The sequence below is a fragment of the Amblyomma americanum genome, chromosome 4 (assembly GCF_052857255.1).
Source record: "Amblyomma americanum isolate KBUSLIRL-KWMA chromosome 4, ASM5285725v1, whole genome shotgun sequence".
Lineage (NCBI taxonomy): Eukaryota > Metazoa > Arthropoda > Arachnida > Ixodida > Ixodidae > Amblyomma > Amblyomma americanum.
Window position 1 is genome coordinate 210,851,692 of NC_135500.1, and position 20,883 is coordinate 210,872,574.

General features: G+C 53.5%; 1 protein-coding gene across 4 annotated transcripts in view; it reads left to right on the top strand.

Annotated features, from left to right (window-relative positions):
* The window catches only part of LOC144129247 (uncharacterized), a 122,572-nt gene that overhangs the window by 94,377 nt on the left and 7,312 nt on the right, over positions 1 to 20,883 (top strand). For all 4 annotated transcript variants that reach the window (XM_077663258.1, XM_077663260.1, XM_077663259.1 and 1 more), the window contains 3 exons: positions 1,379 to 1,670; positions 2,214 to 2,339; positions 2,876 to 4,031. In XM_077663258.1, the coding sequence (XP_077519384.1) occupies positions 1,379 to 1,670; positions 2,214 to 2,339; positions 2,876 to 3,314 (857 nt within the window). In that variant the 3' untranslated portion in view covers positions 3,315 to 4,031. The remainder of the gene's footprint in view (positions 1 to 1,378; positions 1,671 to 2,213; positions 2,340 to 2,875; positions 4,032 to 20,883) is intronic.

Sequence of the window (20,883 nt, forward strand, 5' to 3'; positions counted from 1 at the left end):
GTCTTTGCGATGAGCCTCTACCGATGCGTCTATAGGCACAGAAACAATGCTAAGAAAGAATATTTCGACCGTTAGACTTTATAAAAATAGCATTGCGCTCAGTCCACTTACCAATCTACCCAATCAGGTAGCAAACTTCCGGTTTTTCGTGAATAGGTCATTGATCATATTAAGAGCAACTCAAGCTAAACTCAATGCTGTCGCACAGCGTCTAATGACTTTGGCATCTAGCAAAGCTTCCTCTGGGGCTATGTGAATATAGTTAAAAATTTAAACAAGTCATGAAACTGTTTAACCTGGGGTTAAAAAAAAAACTGATGGCAATGATTTGAGGTAATCCATCTTTCTCGGTTAAACGCTGCCGAACGGCACGGCAAACACGGCAGGCTCTTTGATGCAGGTAGTTTCATTCTTTGAAGAGATTGGATCAATAGATTCTAAAAGCAGTCTTAATACCTATGTTGTTGCTGCGGCCACCAGTCGCAGTAACTAGCACTTGTTCCTTTTGCGCCATTCTGCGAAGAAATACGTCTCCGCTGAAAAAGCTCGGCTATTGATGCCTCTTCTTTGGATGAAGGCGCAAAATAGGCGCTCCGACAACGACATGTAAACAATCTGGCAAAGGAACGGGATGTCTGCGATCGTACCACAAAGAACTAGAGTGCTACTCACTTCAGAGCGCACATATCGTTCAGTAAACCGCGGATACTTGGACCGCGGCCGCACAGTTCTATGGCCCAGAAAGGAATGTGCTTCAGCAGCACCTTAAATCAGTGCGCACAAACTGCATGTGGGGTCACTTCATATCATTTATTATGGCCAATTTAATTTGGGCCCTCTATGTTCTCTCTGTCTTGCTTCGTTTCCTCCTCCTGTCCCCCGAGCACTTTGTTTTCATTCTCTTTTCCTCCAGCGCAGGACAGCCAACTAATCTGTCTGACCTCCCAGCCTTTCGTTCCTTTTTCCTTTCATTGAACCAATGTATTTTAGGAGTGTTAGCTCTTACTCATCACGTTTCTCGATTTCTTGGGTTCTGCTACCACCTCCCTTCGGCGTGATATTTTCCAAGTCCAAGGAGCTCAAGATGGCGGCCCTTTTGCAAATCGATATAGCAACCCAATTGGTGATTGATTGGTGACGTCACTTATATATCCAAGATGTCAAATTCGTATTTCCGTTGCTGTACCTTACTTTAATCTCATTCATATCAATTCTAGTAAACTAAGCAGCTGATGTTCGTTATTTCGTCTTCCAGACGGTAGCGGAATCTTTTTTTATATGCGTCTTGTCGCACCATAGCAGTGGCGGTTCTCCTGTGAGTGATGTTCTTAAATATATGGTCATTGCAAATTATTTTTTTTTTATGGGCCCGTCGCAGATTCCATGGATATGAAGTCCGGTCCCGGAAGGCGGGTTGTCCAGGCTGGTACCCTAAGCATGGCACCGGGTGGCAACGGGTTGGGACCACTGGGCATGGCCGGTTTGCTGCCGGGTCCCGAGTGCGCGGGCTGCCAGAAGCCCATCCGCGAGCGGTTCCTGCTCAAGGCGCTGGACCAGCTGTGGCACGAGGACTGCCTCAAGTGCGCCTGCTGCGACTGCCGCCTCGGGGAGGTGGGCTCCACGCTCTTCACCAAGGCCAACCTCATACTCTGCAAGAGGGACTACCTCAGGTGAGCGAACTTGACTTCGAGAGGCCTGTATGTCTCTTCGTGAGTCGGCGCGTACTGCTGCGGACCAACTAGGATTTGCTTGGACGTATGCGGCACGGGGATACAGCTGGCACATGTGTACGTGTCGACGTGGGCCACAGCGTGGCCGTGTAGTTTAAGCATCCGCCTCGCATGCGGGAGATACGGAGTTTGACCGCCGACTATCGCCTATGGAGTTCAAACACCAGCGAACTCAAGTCCTTGCTTTTTTAACCTACTTTAAATGTTCACTTACTGCATACAAAACGCCTTAAGATGAAGACGACTCTTTATCACAGTCTGCCCTGCTCTGGTGGAAGATAACAAATTGGTAACCAAGGCTTTCCTCTCAAGGATGCACACTGCACCACTTAGTCATTTAATAATGCGCTATTCATAACAAGAACACCCTGCACAGCCAAGTTGGAAAAGAAGCTACTCTGCACATGATATGATTAGGAGATGGCTATGCGCGCCGCGCCGTAAGGAATATGCCATTGAAGGAAAGTGCTCTGTGTCCTGCAGGCTCTTCGGCACCACGGGTCTCTGCTCGGCGTGCAACAAAACGATACCGGCCTTTGAGATGGTCATGAGGGCCCGCGGAAACGTCTACCACTTGGAGTGCTTCGCCTGCCAGCACTGCAACCACAGGTACGTTCTCGCCATAACGGAAGCCTAATTTGGTCAGCTGTTCAGCATGGGACAAGTGAAAAAAAATGGCGAAAGTGTGACGTTGGCGAATCCGGCAATAAAGGTGACAGGGCCTCATTAGGGCCCTATCGCTATACTGCATAAGTAAGTCCAGTGTGGCATCAGCCACATGAAGGCAGAAATACCAGCACGATCAGATGTGCGAGCGCGTGGCATTTGGTATATTCGTTCACTCGGAACTGATGCTGATATGCCTTGATTCTGGCGTACGTTAAGGATTTTCCAGATGGTTACATGCAGTATTGAGGTATTTCGTTACTTGGGGCAAGGCCTTTTGGGTGCCATGAAGGCACATGAACGAAGAGGTGGCACCACTGCTGCTAAATTTGCATGACGTCTTCAGTCAAGGCGTTGCCGAACTTTCGCATGTGCGTAGCGTTTCTTTGTGAACTGGGGAAATTAAGAGCGCGATTTTTTGTTTATTAATCTACGATCGTCCGCTTTCTCCTTTCTACTCCCCCTTTCCCAATACGCAGGTTCTGCGTGGGCGACCGCTTCTACTTGTTCGACAACAAGATCCTGTGCGAGTATGACTACGACGAGCGGCTGTCCTTCCAGAACGTCCCATTCCCGGGCCACAACCCCAACAACCAACAGCAGCAGCAACAGCAGCAGAATGCCAACAACGCATCCACCCCCGGGGCGGGGGGCGGTGCAGGCGGCGGTGTCGGTAACCACCAGGGGAACAACACGGGCAGCAACAGCAATAGCGGGGCCAGCGGCGCGACGACAAACAACTCCGGTCACCCGCCCGTCGGCACACCTCCCGGCGGCGCTGGCGGCCCCAACAGCAACAGCAGCAACGCCAACAGCCTGCAGCGACTCAAGAGACACACGCTAGACAGCCTTCCCGTGCAGGACGACGCGTCCAGTGGCTACGGCAGCCCCGACTCCATGCTCAGTGACGGCAAGTGACCCAGGGACAAAGGCGGCCGCGGTCGGCACCACGCCGGACCCGCCGCCCTCGCCTGCAAGCAAGACTTGAGCTAATGTGCAGTCACAGCTTGGACTTTTGCACTGTGGCCACGCGCACCCGCAAACTTTCTGTTCGCTTTGAAGTGCTTGTAGGGAGTTTTGAATGGACGTCACGGCAAGAAAGCCTTTAGCGCACGGCCGACCAATGGGCCTCAAGGCGTGGGCCATTTTCTTTGACCTCGGTCAAGGCGCGAAGAATAAAAAAAAAGAGAGAGAAACCAGCGTGATTTGAATAAGCTCCGAAACGAAGAATGAGAAGATCGAGACGGTCTGTCTTGTGGCGTCCAGTAGATGTTTCCCCGTTGCCTTCATGGACGATCGCGTAAGAACTTCGCTGTCAGTCGGACCTCGGTGTGTTTGCGCGTGTGTACAACTTGTTTTCTGGCGGCGAGAGTCATTCGAGGCACCCTGGTGACACGGCGTGCCATGTGTCGCTGCTCCTCTTGTTGCGCTTCCGTCGTGATCTCGATGGTATCTCCTCCGCGAGTGCTCTGCGGGGCCGGACCAGTGCGTTCTCCTCACCAGAGGTCTCCCCTTCGCTTCCTCGAGTTGAGCGTGAAAGCCGGACAGACTGATGGACTCGGAAATGAAAAGAGACAGTGCGCCGCCTCTTCTCAGTGGGACGTGAGGGCGACCACTGCTCTTCCAATGTGAATGGTGAGTCCCCTATTCAGGCCAGCTGATTTTTTTTTTTCGTGTTATGTGTTTGTGGGATTTCATTTGTGTGCCTTAAACTACACCACACAAACCCGGGCAGAGCCGTGGGACCGACAATGTACGCACTATTTGGGGTCTTTGTGGTGCTGATAAATACTGATCGTTGCTTATTCATTCACTTTACCGTATTGGTTAGTTTGGTTTTATTTGCACAGTAGTGCCTGGGTCACGAACCCTCGAGCGTTCCGAGCGTACTGAGACTGACATGTTAGTACCTCCTTTGATGCTGATACGCCCTGGAAGCTTTGCAAATTAATCACGGTATTCAAGGTGGTAGTGGTAGTGGGTTTATTAAAAATAATAGTAAAAAGGAAGGAAAAGATTTTTGCTAGCCCCGGCATCTGCCATCGATACTGAAGCACCTGAGCTGGGGCAGCGGAAATAAAGGACAGCAGGCAGAATGGAGAAATGAAACGAAAGAGGTGAGGGGACAGGAATAGAGGACAGTGGGAGAAGTAATATGTACAAACTATTTACACAATAAGTAATGTGTCCAGGTTGTGCGCGTGATTAGTTCATTTTAGAGGAATTAAATCACACACGCGCACAGCACAGTGTAGGTTACAACTGGAGTGGGGCGTCCAGTTATTAATCGTTCAAGGTAGAACTCGCGGAGCGTTCGGTCACTGCGTGTAACTACCTGACGGAGAACAGACGGGACGTCAAGCCCGTGTGTTCGAGGAATGCACAGAGGCTCACCAAAGTTCGCTCACGAGTGCGCGCACTGCCCTGCGGCCACAATAGCGTCTTGATGGAGTCTGGTAGTATGCCCTGCGCCCTATAGGCCGCGAGCATATCGCGACGAGCATCGGCGAACGCGGAGCAGCGAAGGAGCAGATGTTCTAGTGTTTCCACTGCACCGCATCCGTCACACACATCAATCGTCGCGATTCCGTGACGCACCCGTCGTTCTCCGGGCCACACGCAGCCAATGCGCGCGCGGAGGATCATTGCACGTTGCGACCGTGTAAGTGCGCGACAGCCGGTGACACTGTCGATGCGCTCACCTCCCGCGATGCGTGGGTCGGGGTGCTGCTTTCGGAGATGGTCGTGAATGGCCGCACGCACGTCCTCCAGCGCAAGGGGCAGATCGCTGGCAGGTAGTTGGTGTGCAGCGGTCGCGAGGTCGTCAGCTTCTTCGTTGCCGGCGATGCCGCAGTGACCGGGCACCCACTGTGCACGCACAGCACAACCTCTCTGCGCGAGGCGCTCGATGCGCGAGCGAATTTCCCGCACTAGTGGGGTACCGCGGCCGTTAGATTGCAGGCGGCTGAGGGCGGCGCGGGAGTCGCACAGCAGAGCACTCCTGGGCGGCGGAGGGCCGAGGGTGAGCAGCAGGTCCAGCCCGAGCCGGATCCCCATCAACTCCGCCGTGGTGGAGGAGCCCAGGAAGGTTGCGTGTTGCTGGCTGTGCAGTCGCAGGGCGGGGATGGTGGCCGCCGCAGCAAGGGAGCAGCTGTCGCGGGCCACTGAGCCGTCGGTGTACACGAGGAGATGGTCCTGGAGCTCCTCGTGTATGACGGCTCTGGCCAGCTGCTGCACAGCGCAGAGGGGTGTGCTCCGCTTTCCCGCGATGCCGACGATCTCTCGCTGTACCTCCGAGGCAGCAGGCCAGGGCGCGCAGGAGCCGTAGGAGGGTGGGCCTTGGGTCAATTGCTCATACTCGAGCAGCGCCGCGCCCATTCGTGAGCGCGGGTGCGAGCGCATACGCTGCAGCAGCGAGCCGCCGTCCGGTGCGCGGTCAGCGCAACACTTTTGTGCAACTAAAGACCGATGCGACGGCAGCGGTTTTTTTTTTTGCTTTACGAGGTGACACCCCCAAAGGCTCTATGCTATAATGTCCCTAGGACGACCAGTGACCAGAGAAGTCGTGCCAGGTACACTTCATGGAGGTGCGCTTTTATAGTACTTGTTTTCATCACCTAATCGCGAGAAGAAAAAAATGCGGAACTAAGAAGAGCATGCAACGTTCAAGAGACATTTATACAGTACTGGATCGACTGTGCGCGATGTCCGCACACCTGCAATGTCAGTGCAAATGGGAACATTAGGAATGATGAGCAACATGTGAGAGGGGCAGTAACGAAGTCGAGGGCAGAAGTAGCGCCTCGCGAGACTTGTTCTCCGCGTACACTTGCTTTTAGTGAGTGCCCGATAAGTGCTCTCGCGGCTCCTGCGGCAGCCGCAGGGACGGACTATACTGAGTGCCGTTAGCTGCATCGCCCAGTGCGTGCTCCGCGAAAGTGAGAGAGGGAAAGAGCTGGGATAAAGAACTAAAAGAAGACGCATTTTGATGAAGAGCAGTCGTAAAAAGCAACGCGATGAGGTAAAAAGGCGAAGAGGAACAAGCGTGGGAGAAGGGGCGCGGGTGGCTGGGGATATTGGGGAGAGAGGAAGACGTGGGAGGGTCCCCGACAGCGAGGGGGGGGGGGGTGGGGGGGGGAGTAAAAGGTCCAACGGCTGGAGATCGAGAAAGAGCTCGCTCGGCCACGCCGCCGTGCAAATCCCAAGGCAACCGATCCTTCCATTTGCGCCCCGCGGAAAACGCTTCTCGAGGCCCGTCCATTAGCCCGCCCCTGCACTCCTCTACTCTCCCTTATTTACCTAAGTGGAACGACGCGCGTGCGCGCGCTCGCGCAGTGGGAACATCCACAAGAAGACTGGAGAGGAAAGGAAAAAAAAGGGACAAGTACGGAATGGGGATCGAGAGAAAAGCATGCGCTTCTTTTTCGTCTTCTCTATGCGCGCTCTTCGTTCCATTCAGTGCTCGTGTTTTCTGCGGGTGGCGCGCAGTCGGCGGCGGCGTCGCCGTCGTTCGTTCGTCGGCGTGGCCGCCGAGGGGGAGAGCAGGATGGGGAAAGAAACGAGGACGGGAGAAGAGTCTCGCCGGCTGGCCTGCTGGAACAAACAACTCGACGATGGTTTTTAGTGGACTTAAAAGGCTTTTTAGCCTCCCCGACGGCGGCGTCGGTACCTCGCCGGAAGAGCCGTTCCCTCCATTAGGGCTCGCGCCAGCGGCCGGCGCGCAACAGAGCGCCGCATTAAGTGCTCCGAAAAGGAAAGCATCTCTTTCGCAGTGCGCGCGCTCTCTCTTCTTGCTGCTGCCGCTCGATAAAAGCAAGCGCGACGTCCCTATGGCTGATGGCCTCCCGCGAGTGCGTGTGCACGCGCTTCGCTTGGCCCTCTTCCCATTTTTCCGAATGCTCCTTTCATCGCGGGGGTTGGGAGGCGCACTTATTTTCCCCTCCCTCTCTTTCTTTCCTTCTTTCCACTGCCTTCTTTTCTCTTTTTTCTTTTTATTTGAAGGCTCGATCTTCGGACTGAAGTAGCCAGGGAGTCTGCATTTCGCCACCTTCCATCTTGCATTAGTTTTCTGCTTTTCCATTGGAACACTTTGCGCTTCATTATACAAGCTCGCCTGTTGACTAATCCTGCGGGGGAACTGACTCGGCACTTTGGCTGCGACGGTCACTTAAAAACCTGGCCGCGGTGAGAGAGCCTCGGCTGGTTGCTATTGTAGCGTGTAGTGCTGGCGAAGCGCCGGCCTCCAGAAACGCGTGATGTCGCTGCGGAGCTAGTAAGTGTATTTGCGCATATGAGATCAACAATGGATTTCGCAAATGTGACCGACTCGGGAAAGCTAACAGCGCGTCTGGAGCGGACGCATTGGTTCTGTTGAGAAGCCAGTAACTTTTGCCTTCTCTCCGTTTGGTCTCGTATAAGGTTTGGTGTGGTCCAGTTTATTTATTATTTATTTTTACATACTCCAGCCCCTTTATGGGGTTATTGTAGGAGTGGGTTAGACAAAAAGAAGTCATACAAAAAACAAGCAAACAATAACATTAAAAAAATCACTACAAATAAGGCACATGACACAAATGAAACTCAAAATAGCAGCAACACTGCATGAGATACAGTACAGAAACGAGTTATCACTAGCGCACTTCGAGTTATCTGAGCCATTGAAGGCTGTCTAAGCTACACACATTCAGTGCTTTCTCTGAATTCAGGCTCAGTATGGGAAGACTGACGCGAAAGTACAGTCGAGCTCGGATATATCGAACCCGCATATTTCGAAATATTGGCCATATCGAACACACAGATTATCCCCTTGAAAATCCTGGGTAAAATTTTACGACAGTCACGTTGTATATCGAACTAAAATTTCGCCAGTCATTCGATATATCGAACGACGCGCCGCGCCCCTGCAAATGGTGCTTCTCCTAACGGCGCGCTTCGATCACTTTTCGCAAGCGGCGATGAATCGGCTGTGTGCCCTTGGGCATCTGCTGGCAGCAACCGCAGGACGAGGTGAACGTGGGGTGTACTTGGCGCTGGCCTTCAGTCGCCAGTACTCATTTTCCACGCCACATCTCTGTCGTGTGGTGAAGCCAACCAACTAACCAAAGCCTATCAGAGGCCCTAGGCTGGGGTGCTTCGCTGCAGAAGGCGTTGTGCAAACCAATTGTACCTTAATTGTAATGTGATTTTTCTATTTATACCGTGCTCGTAAAAGTAGTAGACATCTTATCGTACGCACAGGCTAGTTCGAAAGCGCCGTCCTCTGCTGCTTCGATGCGAAGTAGGTTAGGCCTGGCAACGCACAGCCAGCAGTCCGCTACCAGCACGGCGGCGGGCGGTACGTCGCTGCAAGAAACGCGCCGCTAGTGAGAGTGCGATGTAGTCTTGCTTCTGGGTTGCAGATAAGCTTATCTACTGTCGCTTTTTATATATCGAATTATCGATATATCGAACTATTCGCGATCTCTCCTTTGACTTTGATAAATATGGGTTCGACTGCATCACCATTCATGTTTCTCTCTCGCCACTGAAGTAGGGAAGATACCTCCGAGCGAATGAGTTACAGAAACTACAGCATGTTGCCGACTGCACTGTAGCCGTCGTCATGTGATAGTCAAGAAAGATAAACTTTTTCTGACTTCATGACAACTTGTCTTATAGATGGGCTAGAAAGTGTTGCTGCCTTCATGCAACAAGTGGCGAGCTTAGGGATACCAACTTCACAAGAAGTGCGAATAATGAAGCCAAGCCAAGAAAGAAATTGAGCACAGCGATTAGGTGAACGAGTTCAGGCAAGTTAGTTCCGTACGATGAAGGGAACAACAGATTACGTGGACAATCGAAACAGAGAATGGTGCCACACTTTTGGGATGACATTAGTTTGACTCACTTTGCACTGGCTTTGCACTGTTAATTCTTACATTGTAATCGCATCCGTGTTTACGAGCCAGTAAACCTATCACACCAGGCGTGTGACTGTTTCTTGCGCGGATGTTTCGTATTTGTTCAATACTGCTATAGAAAACTAAAAGCTGCTAGTCTGGTCGATCATCACTACGCAGGTGAAAAGCTGTAGACCTGCTTTGTTTTAAGACAGAGACCTACAGCTGCGCAAAACTATACCTTATTATCCGCCTGTATATTTAGATCCGCTATAGATTTTTGTTTTAATTTTCTTTCAAACCGTGTTACTTTTGGCGAAACGAAACGGAAAACGGAGCACTATAGGACTTGTGCGTTAATTTACGCCGTCTTGCATTGCGTAGAAAGATATTGAAAGAGAGAGACAGAAAAGAAGGCGAACGATTAAACTGGCCCCTTTAGGCATGCCTCCGACTGGAAAAGAGCCACCCGCTACTTTGCATGCGATAAAACGTGATGCATATGTTTGTTACGAAGTAACCGACCCGTCGCGTTTTATTGGCGGGGCTACTAGCAATGGGAGAAAATCCGCAAAGGCATTAGCACTTGGCAAATCTCCTCCGCGCCATCTGCGCTCCTCTCACGAACAGCACGAAAAGAAGCCATTAACGCTCATCTAAAATTCAGCCAACGGGAGCGCGGCCGTATTATGCGGCGCGGATGTACAATCGTTCGCCGAAACGCGCAACCGCTTCGCGGCCGTCCCGTACTCCATGCATCAGCTCCCGCGGCACGAAAGTGGCGGTAACCGGAGGGGATAAAAGAAGGAAGAAAAACAGCTAGACCCCCCACCCCTCCTTCTGGCCGCGGTGGCGTTATGCAGCCTTCTAGCAAGAGCACTGCGCACCGTGCCTGAAACGCATTTCGTAGTCCCGATTACTCCGTTCCCATCCCAGAGGTCTTCGCTGTAGTGATCGTAAGTGCGCGAGCAGCGTGGGTTGCCGGAGGTGGGAAAGAAGGCGGCTGGTGGTGGGAGCAAGAGTCCCTTAACGAAGCGAAACGCGCGCCGACTACCAAAGCAGTTCGATTCCATATAAACGGACATGTGACGTGATTGGGGAAACTGAAAGCCGACGCTATCGGGCTCTCGCGGATGAAAAAGCACTACCCTCTCCCGCTTTCCTTCCCCTCTCCACTCTCTCGAACACGGGTATACTCTGGGAATCGCTTTCGTCCATCCACGTGCTCTGTCGTTAGCTGCCCCTCGTCCACCCCCTGCCGCCTCCTTTCCACCTGTCCCCGTCAATTCTGGCGATGGCTACGCGAAGTTGCAATCGGGACTGGCCATCGGAAAGGCTGCGTCCGTTGCCGGCACCGCTCTTACACGCGGCGTATAGACCCCGCTGAGCCGGACTCGGCAGGGAGCGCGAGGCTTGCAGGCCGCGGCCAAGAAGGGCCTGTCTTCCGACTAGCCGAAGCGTAACGCATTCCGTCCTCTCCGAGTTATCACTTCGCTTTTGCATTTCGGATTCCCCCAGGCCGACACGCAGAGCCGGGAGATTAGAACTTTGAGCTGGATTGGCCACCCCGACGAGAATTTAGTTTGCGACTAAGAAGGTGGCGTAACGGCCCGTGGTGGGACTTACGAACTCAATCTCTGATTCTCTGCTACCTCTGTCTTGGAAGCAATATCACTCCAAGTTAAAGGAGCTTGCAAAGTCGTTTAGACATTTCAGATCCGTTTATTTTATCGCGAAGTGCGATACGTAATTAGGGCTTAAGTACACGGCGGTCATCTGTCGTCGAAACACCAGCGCGTCTGTTGGGTGCGCTAGTTTGAATCTCTCAATCCAAATGACGCAAGCGTGTGCAACTCGGGCAACAGTAGCCGATTGGCCGCGTTCTCTGCATCCTGATACCGGCGGCAGTTGCATAACTTCATCGAAAAGATATCAGTGAAATGGCACAAGGTTCGCAAAAGCCATTCCATTTGCGCGGATGTCGTAAACCTAACCTTGAAAGCAGTGCGGCATTTCCAACAGTCGCGCGGTGTCACCCAAACGCCTTTTTACATTACACTCTGGCGACATGATACATGACAGACAAGTTAGGAATAAGCTTATAGTCTTGAGGTACACGTACTTCGTTTCAGTGTCGCAGTGCCGTCGCTCAATGCGAGCGCATTCAGGACTGTTTGCAGCAGGGCGCGCTACAAGAGCCACCCGTAAGAAAAAAAAAAGAAGCTTTCTTCAATTGGGAATTATTTGTTGCTGCAGTTTCCGACTCGGAAGTCATTGACTTTTGTATCCGTGATATTCTCTTCATCTCTTTTCTCGGGCGTGTCTTAATGCGTGCTGTTTTGAGTTTCTTCACGCGACCCTTGATGTCCGCGCTGCAAGCGGCTTTCTTTTTGAACGGATTATGGCTCGTCTCCAAGAACTTCCTCTGCTCCGCAAGAGATGAATGATGTTGCCGCACACGTTGCTCCATACACTATAGTGGCAGCTCTGTGTACTATATACTAGAGAGATCATATACGCCAAGAAAGCGAGGGCTCGGCGGCGGAGGCAGCGGAGTTGCTTCTTCGTCTAAAAGCAACGCGTGTAGGCTACGCTTCCACTGAAGCGGCTGTGCGAGGAGCCAGGAAGGAAGCGAAGCCGGGGACGACGTCCGAGTTATTTTTTTTTTTCTATTTAGCTGGTAGTCCGCTCCTAGAATGCGCTGTACTCCGGAGTGCGGCGGACAGCGGGCCTTCAGAGTGGGAAAGAGGGTGCCCGGCGCCAAAAAGCAGCGTGGCGCGCAATGGGCTTCTTCGTGGCGGCGACGGCGGGCGCCAGGAAATGCTGCCATCGGCGGCTGAAAGCTTTGTTTCCTGCGCCCGCAGCAGCGGCCCGGAGGAAGTTGTCCTCGCTCGCGCCCCTAGCGGGACACCGCGCGGCACACACACGCGCGCGCGCGCGCACCCATTAACTTGAAAGGTATAGCGGCGGACGCCGCCTGTATATCTCTTTATACATTAGGAGAAGAAGGCGAAGAGAGGCGGTGGGGGAGGTGGAGCAGCCACGCTTCGCACGGGCCGAGTGTACGCCGTTGCCTTGCCTACTTGCCTGCACATTTCTGTCTTGCTTCGTTGCCCACCTTTTTTTTTTTTTCAAAGTTGCTCCGCGTGTAGCAGCAGGCAACGCGGACCGGAAAGGCTTCTAATGGAATCCATTATGGGAGCTCAAACAAGAGCGTCTATATGCTGCTGCTGCTGCTGCGTGGCGTCTCTCTCGCCTCTCCTTCCCTCTCTCTTTTTTCCCTCTGGGCTTCTTACGGAGTGCATTACGGGAGGCCACGCGGCGACAGAAGTGCCACAGCCGGGCAGCAGCGAGCAGGCCGCAGCGATGCTACATAACTTCTACGGCGCAAAAGCCGCGGCATCTCCCGGCCGCGTCTCATCCCGAAGGAGCTGCGCTCTCCTTGTCGCGCCCGTCTTCTTTCAATCCCCTCTCTCTCTTTCTTCTCCTCTACCCTCTTTGCTTTCTCCGGCAGCGGCGCGGGGACCGAGCCGGCCTGCGGGGGCTTATCGCCGGCGCTCACCGGCCGCTGCAGTCATCAGTATGCGAGCCGCGTCGCTTCCTGCGCGGTGTGTGTACCTTGTCGAGGGGTGGCCCGGAGATGCTTGCACCCCGATAGCCTAATTGCGGTACCTCCGTCCCGTTCGCCTGCTGTTGCGCGCGGGCGCTAACGAGCGTGGCGGCTGCGCGCGGTAAAGGGAAGAGCGCTCCGGCGCGGCTTGGAGCACAGGCCCTGACAGCGACGGAGCGATGGGCATACTCCTGATGACGCTGCTCGATGGTCCCTTCTCTACCCTTTGCCGCATCCGCCTCGGGACGGGGGAGGGAAGCACGATGTGTGCGTAGGGAGCACCGGCGCTGAAATTTCGTGCCGCAACACGCGCTTAACCTCCCGAGAGTAGAGTGCTTTTACATATGGCTATAGCTGCGGCCGTCAAGTCTATCAAGATGCGGGCGTGCGATTTCTACCGGCATGGAAGGACGCAGAGCTTGCGACCCTGATTTTCTTTTTTGTTTCAATTTTATTTTAATGCTTCCGTCGTTCTTTTGTGCTGGCTTTCTTGCGACCGCAACATCGCGTTATCTCGCTTTTGATCGTTTAAGAATGGCACGACTGCGTACCCACCTCGAAATTTTGGGAATGTTCGGATGGTAGTGGCGGTGCACGAGAGCCCACTATGCAGGCGCAAGAGCTTCAGCTATAGATCGCTTGCGATGGCAAGTTGAGATGGCGTGGACGTCGAGAATGGCTTGAAAGCATCTCTTCTATATGCTGCCACCTTACACGGGCCAAGACTGCATCAGCGCATAAATGACTGCCCTTGGCGGCAGTTGCCTGCTCGGTGGCTGAGGAACCGCGGGGTTGTTCTTGCGTTAGTAGTAGTGGCAGTGGTTTAATAAAACAATAATAAAAAGGAAGGGTAAGATTTTTGCTAGCCCCGGCATCTGCCATCAGTACTGAAGCACCTGAGCTGGGGCAGCGGATATAAAGGATAGCAGGCAGAATGCAGAAATGAAATGAAAGAGGTGAGGGGACAGGAAGAGAGGATAGGGGGAGAGGTAATATGCAGAAACTATTTACACAATAAGAAATGTGTACAGGTTGCGCGCGTGATTAGTTCATGATGAAGCACTTGCGTTAGGCAGGGGTTCCGGGTTCGATACCTTACCACTGCGGCCGTGTTCGCGGCCGCATTTAAACGAAGTGCAGAAACGCTCGTGTCCTCCGAGACTTCTGTGCTGCCATTTTATTTATTTCTGATTCAGTTTTTACTTTATCCTTCCGTCGTTTTCGTGTGCTGGTCGCTGCAAATAATAACAAGCGAACCAGAACGGCACGCATTCGAACCCGACCGCGGCGGCCGCGTTTCGATGGAGGCGAAACACAAAGGCGCCCGTGTGCTGTGCAATGTCAGTGCACGTTAAAGATCCCCAGGTGGTCGAAATTATTCCGGAGCCCTTCACTACGGCGCCTCTTTCTTCTTTCACTCCCTCCTTTATCCCTTCCTTTACGACGCGGTTCAGGTGTCCACCGATGTGAGACAGGTACTGCGACATTTCCTTTCCCCAAAAACCAATTTTCAGTGCGGTGGCAAGTCGAAGAAATTGGTCAGTCATACAAACTGAAAACTGGCAAGCCTTGCGTCCCCTGTAATCCTTCGAATAGCTTTTTTTGCAGGTGACACTGACTACATGATGGCTGCCGGATCATACACGTATAATCCAACGTAATTGAGTATATCGGCTCTTGATTTATTGCTACCTGTCACTTTCACTGGCAGATATTTGCACGCGCTTGAACAGCACTGCGTCAGCTCCACATTTTCCTGGCATTCACTCAACCGCATTCCTCTCCGCAGCACTGCACGCATGCAATCACTTGAGCGGATCGCGACCAGCTCGTTCCGATGCGTCAGCAGCAAAAAGGCAGGATCCATCTCATCAAGCACTGTGTGTACCGCCTTACATCGTCCGTACTTCGAAGCGCGCAGTTCTCGCTCATCCGTCAGTGGCCCCCGCGGATATCCCGCTAACCGAGTGAGTCAGCGATCCAGTTCCTCGGCGAACTAGCGATTCCCGGAAGAAGCGCAATACCGTCGACGCAAGCCGCCGCCGTGGCGAAAGGGGTTCGTTATACCTGTGGGCCGGCATGGGCGGCACGGGCAAGGCAGGCAGGCAGGCAAGGAGGGGGGGACAGGCAAGAGGAGAAGGCCCGTCCACGGTGCTAACAGCTTGGGAGGCCGCAATAAATTACGGTCACCGCCACTCGACGCCAATGCGAGAAGGCAAGGAGCGGCGGGCCTACAACGCATAGCGGAATTGCTGTCGGCTTGTGCCGCTCTCTCCTCGCTAGCGCGCCTTCCTCGGCTCGCGGCTCGCTCGGTGGACGGCGCCACCTCCCCCCCCCCCCCCCCCCCCCCTCCCGTCCTCACCGCAAAGCCGAGAGCTGAGAGCAATACCAATCTCTCCGAGAGCTGTAATCCCGGTCGCTAGAGCTCATATATCCGCCGGAGCGGCCAAATTAATATGTATCGCGCCCATAAATCGTCGCTTGTCGTTGGAACGAGGCCCGCTGCCGCCTCGCGCGATGGGCAGCAAAGGCGCCAGCTATCCCCCCCCCCCCCCCCCCCCCCCCCAACCCGCAATCCCGCGACTCTTCCCTGCCGTTTCATTTCGCGTCCTTCGACACGGCGGAAGTGACGAACGGCTCCCGTAACAGCGCAGGATGTGCCACGCTGAACTGGCTCAAGATGCGCGAGCCCGAACGAGAAAAAAACGGGCAAGAAAAGGTCGAAGCAGCTTTGGTACTGCATGCGTAATGCAGTGGCGGTCGGCCGTATCGTGCGCGCACATTTTGGGCCGCTATGGCCGTCTCGCCGCGCCAAGTGGTCTTCTCCTCAGCGCAGTAGCGGCGCCAATCTCGCGCTGGGATGAGGGAGCCCCCTGTCGTCCCGTCGGCGTTCGATGGAAAGAGCCGCTGGCCACGGTGTTGATCTTTCGAGACCGAAGCGTAGTAGTTGTGATAGGCCGCCGTTGCAGCGGCAGCAACAGAAGCAGCGGCTCCTCCGGGAAGAGATGTCGGGGGGGGGGGGGGGGGGGGGGGCAGCAGCAGAGGCGTGTGATCGGCGGGAGCGCGGCGGAGGTGGCGAGCAGAGGGCTGCAAGCTGTTTAATTAGCGCCGTCCGCGACGAGAGAAGAATGGCTCCCGCGAAAACGACGCGTTCGCTCGCTCAGGCGCTGCTGCCGACGGTGTTGCTGCGCCAGGAATCCAATCAGCGGGTGCGGCGCGCGCGTCTTTGGTCGGTCGCTCAGACGTGAAATAGAAGGACGCACTGGAATGCTCTCGCCCCTGGCCGCCCGCTCTGCCCGAAGAGGGCGGGGGGAGGGGGCTCCGCTTAATCCGGATGATTCCGTTCGCTGCCGCGGGGTGGCCTTCTCTTCTCTCCGGCGTTAGGCGCGGCATGCGCGCGAACGCCCGCGATCAGACCGTGAACGCCGCTCCCTCCTTCACCCCCCCCCCCCCCCAAACAAAATTTCCCTCTCTCGCTGTCTCTCTGTGGGCCAGAAAACAGCGATACGAAGGCTAGTCAGCCGGGCGTGTGTCCGAGGTACCCAGCCCGTAGTGTAGAAGAGGACGAGGCATTACGCGTCGAGTTTGACCTTTTATTTTCTCTCTCTCTACCTCTCTCGTTCCTATCATTTCCCGCCGCGTCGCTTTGTATGTTCTGATTCTCGCGAGATGTGGAGTGCTAACAAAGAGAGCAATTACCGGGCCCTTCTCCGCTCGCGTCGTCCGGTAATGAGGTAGAGTAGAAACCGTTAGCTGGCGTGATGACGAAACGGCAAAGAACGTGCGCGGTGTTCGTTTTTCTTTTCTTTCGTTTTCGTTCTCTTTTCAGCTTTTCTCCTCGCCGTCATCTGCGATGAGAAGTGTCGGCTCACTTTTAGAGCTCGTTCCTGTCCAGGTCGTCGTCGTTACTGAAAATCAAAATCTTTACTTTAAATTTGGAGCGATGCGAACGCATTTCTTTCTGGCAGTTTTAGCACTAACCTGTCATTCCTGCGAGATGAGTACCTTACTGGATTATTCCGTACTATTCTTAAAAGGAGGCTAATAAATTGTCACAGTTTTTTTGTCGCAATACCTAATCCATCACAACTGTTATCTCTAGGTCATTACAACCATGGCGGCAATACCGGCCGTATTCGACACATAGCGATGTGAGCAACATGTAACGCGCAGTCGGGTAAGGTTGGACTTAGGTTCGCATTTACACAAACATGCGCAGCAGATTCTAAATGGCCGCATGTCGCTGCCTGAAATCGACCGACTTACATGTGCACAATTGCATCTTGCACACTTGCGCGAGCGCGCACGCAGCTGTGTTGACTCGGTCGCTTTACGTGGCGTTGAAGTCGACAGGTAGAACAAAATGTAAGTGAGTCGATTTTAGAAAAGCTTACAACTCCGGAGATGAGGGTTGAGAAATAGGGAAGAGAGAGGAAGTGGGGATTGGGGTTAATAATAATAATAATAATAATAATAATAATAATAATAATAATAATAATAATAATAATAATAATAATAATTGGTTTTTGGGGAAAGGAAATGGCGCAGTATCTGTCTCATATCGTTGGACACCTGAACCGCGCCGTTAGGGAAGGGATAAGAGCAGGAGTGAAAGAAGAAAGGAAGAAAGAGGTGCCGTAGTGGAGGGCTCCGGAATAATTTCGACCACCTGGGGATCTTTAACGTGCACTGACATCACACAGCACACGGGCGCCATAGCGTTTTTCCTCCATAAATACGCAGCCGCCGCGGTCGGGTTCGAACCCGGGAACTCCGCATCAGTAGTCGAGCGCCCTAACCACTGAGCCACCGCGGGATCGGGGTTGAGAACGGCGTTCAAACGACTGCGGATGAAGTAGTTCGAGGGAGGGAACAGAGTTCTAGGGATACTCGGTTTCAGGAAAACAAAACTCGCGTTCCACACTGCTCGCGTAGGGAGAGGAAGCGAGAGTAGAAGGAGAAGGAAAGGCAAGAGTGGAAAGGGAAGAGAGCTGCGGGGTAGAGAGGGAGTGAGGCGGAGGTGGGGGAGGCGAGTCCAATCTGCGATGCAATTCCCCGGTCCGTCCAAAAAAGTTCCCAGTCCAATTTGCTCGCGCTCGCCGAGCGGAGGCGCTCGCTCCCACCCCTCGGCGCGCGGGCCTGCGCTGCGCCGCCGCTCGCTTCTCCTTTTGTTGTGCTTTCCTTTCCGCGACTGAACTTTAATTAGCGGCGTTTGATTGGCGTTCCGCGGTCTCGGCAGCCAATCCAATCAAGCGGCGGCCGCCGCTGCCGCCGGGGGCTCGCTCGCACGTGAAATAAGATAGAGGCCCAGTTAATCTGCGGTCGCTTCGGGCGAGGCTCTGGTCACTCGGCGACTGATTGCCACTTGCCGCGCCTCCATTGGACGCCGGCCAGCCAGCCGCGCAAGAAGAAGCTCCCAAGCACGCCTGGCGCCCTCTCTCGCTGCTGTTCTCCCTTCGGACGCCAGCTTGCTTGGCGGTGGTTTGCTTGATTGCTTGGCGCGTGCCGGTGATGCTACACGGCCGCTGTCTCGGAGGAAGCCGGAACGCGGGTTCCCGGATTCTTTTTCTCCCTTTTCTTCCTCGCAATCGTCGTCATGATTGCGAAGAGCGCGGCCGCTGCAAAACTAACCAGTTCTCGCCAGAGTGCTCTAATGACCTTCTTATACGGAGCCAGGGACGCGGATCGCGCTCCCATGAGGGATTGCACGCGCCAGGCGTCTCTATGAAGAGAGAGAGAGGGGGGGCGGCGGCTCCGTTATCGACTTTACCGTTTATTCTTATCCTAACCGCGAGCGTTACTCTTCTTTCACCTGCTAGTCGGACTGTCCCGCGCTAAAGGGAAATCAGTGGATTAGAGACGCGAAATCAGATTTCGCCCTGCGGTCGGCTTCGAATGTGCTCTTGAACGGGGATGAGAATGACGGGACCATGGTCGGTGGGCGACCTCGTTTGAAAAACTCCATCTATTATAGCGCTGTTACTGGATCTCTAAAACGGCGCAAAATGATGGGACAGAGAGAGTCAGGCGACGTTTGCGACCGAGTTCAATTTTCCACGCTGTCCGCTGTAAAGCACGAACTTTTTATCGCCAGTGGTAACAAAGGAGCAAAACTTTCACGCAGTGGAACACGCTCACATTACTCTCGAATCCGTGTGTTACCAAGCAGCGCTTTCTTAGGCGGCAATAACAGAAGTACCGGCTATAAAAGGCACTAGTTTATATAAAGCAGTAAAGTGTTTCATCATTAGTTACCAAGAAATGGTCCGTGTGTATTGAGAACGAAGCGAGCACTTTTTCCGGCTGTCGTTCCTTTGTCTGGAATACGCCCGACACCCTTGTTTTTTTCTTCCTTTTCACTGACCGCGGCTTGTCTGATTGGTCAATCGGGCGCACTTATCCACTGATATAGGTTGATTCACGCAGCTCTAACGAGTCTAGGCTTACGCGATCGATGAGATGTGAATACGGGAGGGCTTAATTCGGGTATGACGCTCATAGAGCTGGTGATGAGGCTGAGGTGTAATGACAGGCGCTTTTTCCAGACGCCTGTCCGGGCCTCAGAGGAAGAATAACAGAAAAAATAACGCTTCGGTCATACCTGCAACAAGTTGTCCGTAGTATCCATCGCCATGCAGAACGGCTGAAAAAAGCCGGCAAAAGGAACCAAAACTTCAGCTATTAGGCTGTGTAACACTGAGCAAGAAATAAAAACAGTGTGTATGCTATACCTAAGGCGCGTTTTTATTTGCGCATGTAAAATGTTTCGCAGCTTAATGACTCATTAGTGATGAATGTGTATAACAGGCTTTATTTAATGCTTGTGTCTTCTTAACGAATCTCTTGTTACGTATTACGCTGACCAGCTTTATGCAGCGCTTACTGAAGTGCTAACACAGTGGCGCTGTGAAACAAGAACATTCATTTTTCGAATCACACTGGGTTCTTGAGGATAGTACAGAGAGGAATTCGGGCTATGAACATGGTTCCCTCACCCCTGATTTCAGATTTACGCTAAGTACAGATAATGAGATCACTTGTTGGGGGTTCCTTCGCAATTTATGCGACGCTTCGGGAAAAGCGTCCGGAACACCTGTTCTCACCGCCATTTCTTCCATTTCGGGAAACGATCGGCGCATCGGGCTCCCAATCATGAGACCGAGGTGACACCACACGTGTGACCCTGTTTTCGCTTCGTGATCCAATCAACTCTGCGCGGCTCGGACCACCGTCGCGCCTGGTGACCGCGTAATGCCGAGCGTTGAGAAGGGACCCGTGCGCCCTCTCTTACCTTTTCCTGGTGCGCCCGTCCAGTCGCCCGGGACCATTAATGGCTTCCTCATTACGTGACGCTCGGTCAAGCCGCTTATCGGCAAGAAACAATTATCGGGACCCCGTCGTCGTTGAAAGCATCGATCGGCATCCGCTCGCACGGCTATGGAAAAGTGCCGGTCTCTCTCCGGTCGCACGCGCGGACCACGTTTTCCCTGGATGTCGGCCGGTTGCGCGGCTGCGTGCAAATGGCGCACACTCGACGCACAGATCGGCTCCGGCTAGGCGGAGTTGATAGCGAAAGCTCTCTTTATCGATACGGAGAGATAATGGCTGACAGCTGTCTCCTGGCGCAGATGCAGAAGGATGCAGTGGCTTTGAAACGATGCGCTGTCTAGTAGGACAACTGTTCGCGCGCGAATATAACAGTATTTGGAGTGCAGTATGGTTTAGTCAAGCGTACAATATGTACTACCAATCCATCACTGCCTGCGTTCGCTAGGTGCGGTTTAGATGTCTTAAATGTGTCGCGGGATGCTGTAGGGGAGGCTCTGGAATTAATTTCGACTGCACGGGGTTCTTAACGTGCATTGACATCGCACAGCGCATAGGTTTCTTTTCTTTCTTGTATACCGGCCCCTTAGGAATATGGCCTTCGTGACCGGTATTCGATACCGTGACCTTCGGCTCAGCAGCCGAACGCGCAGCTCCTGAATCATCGCGGCGG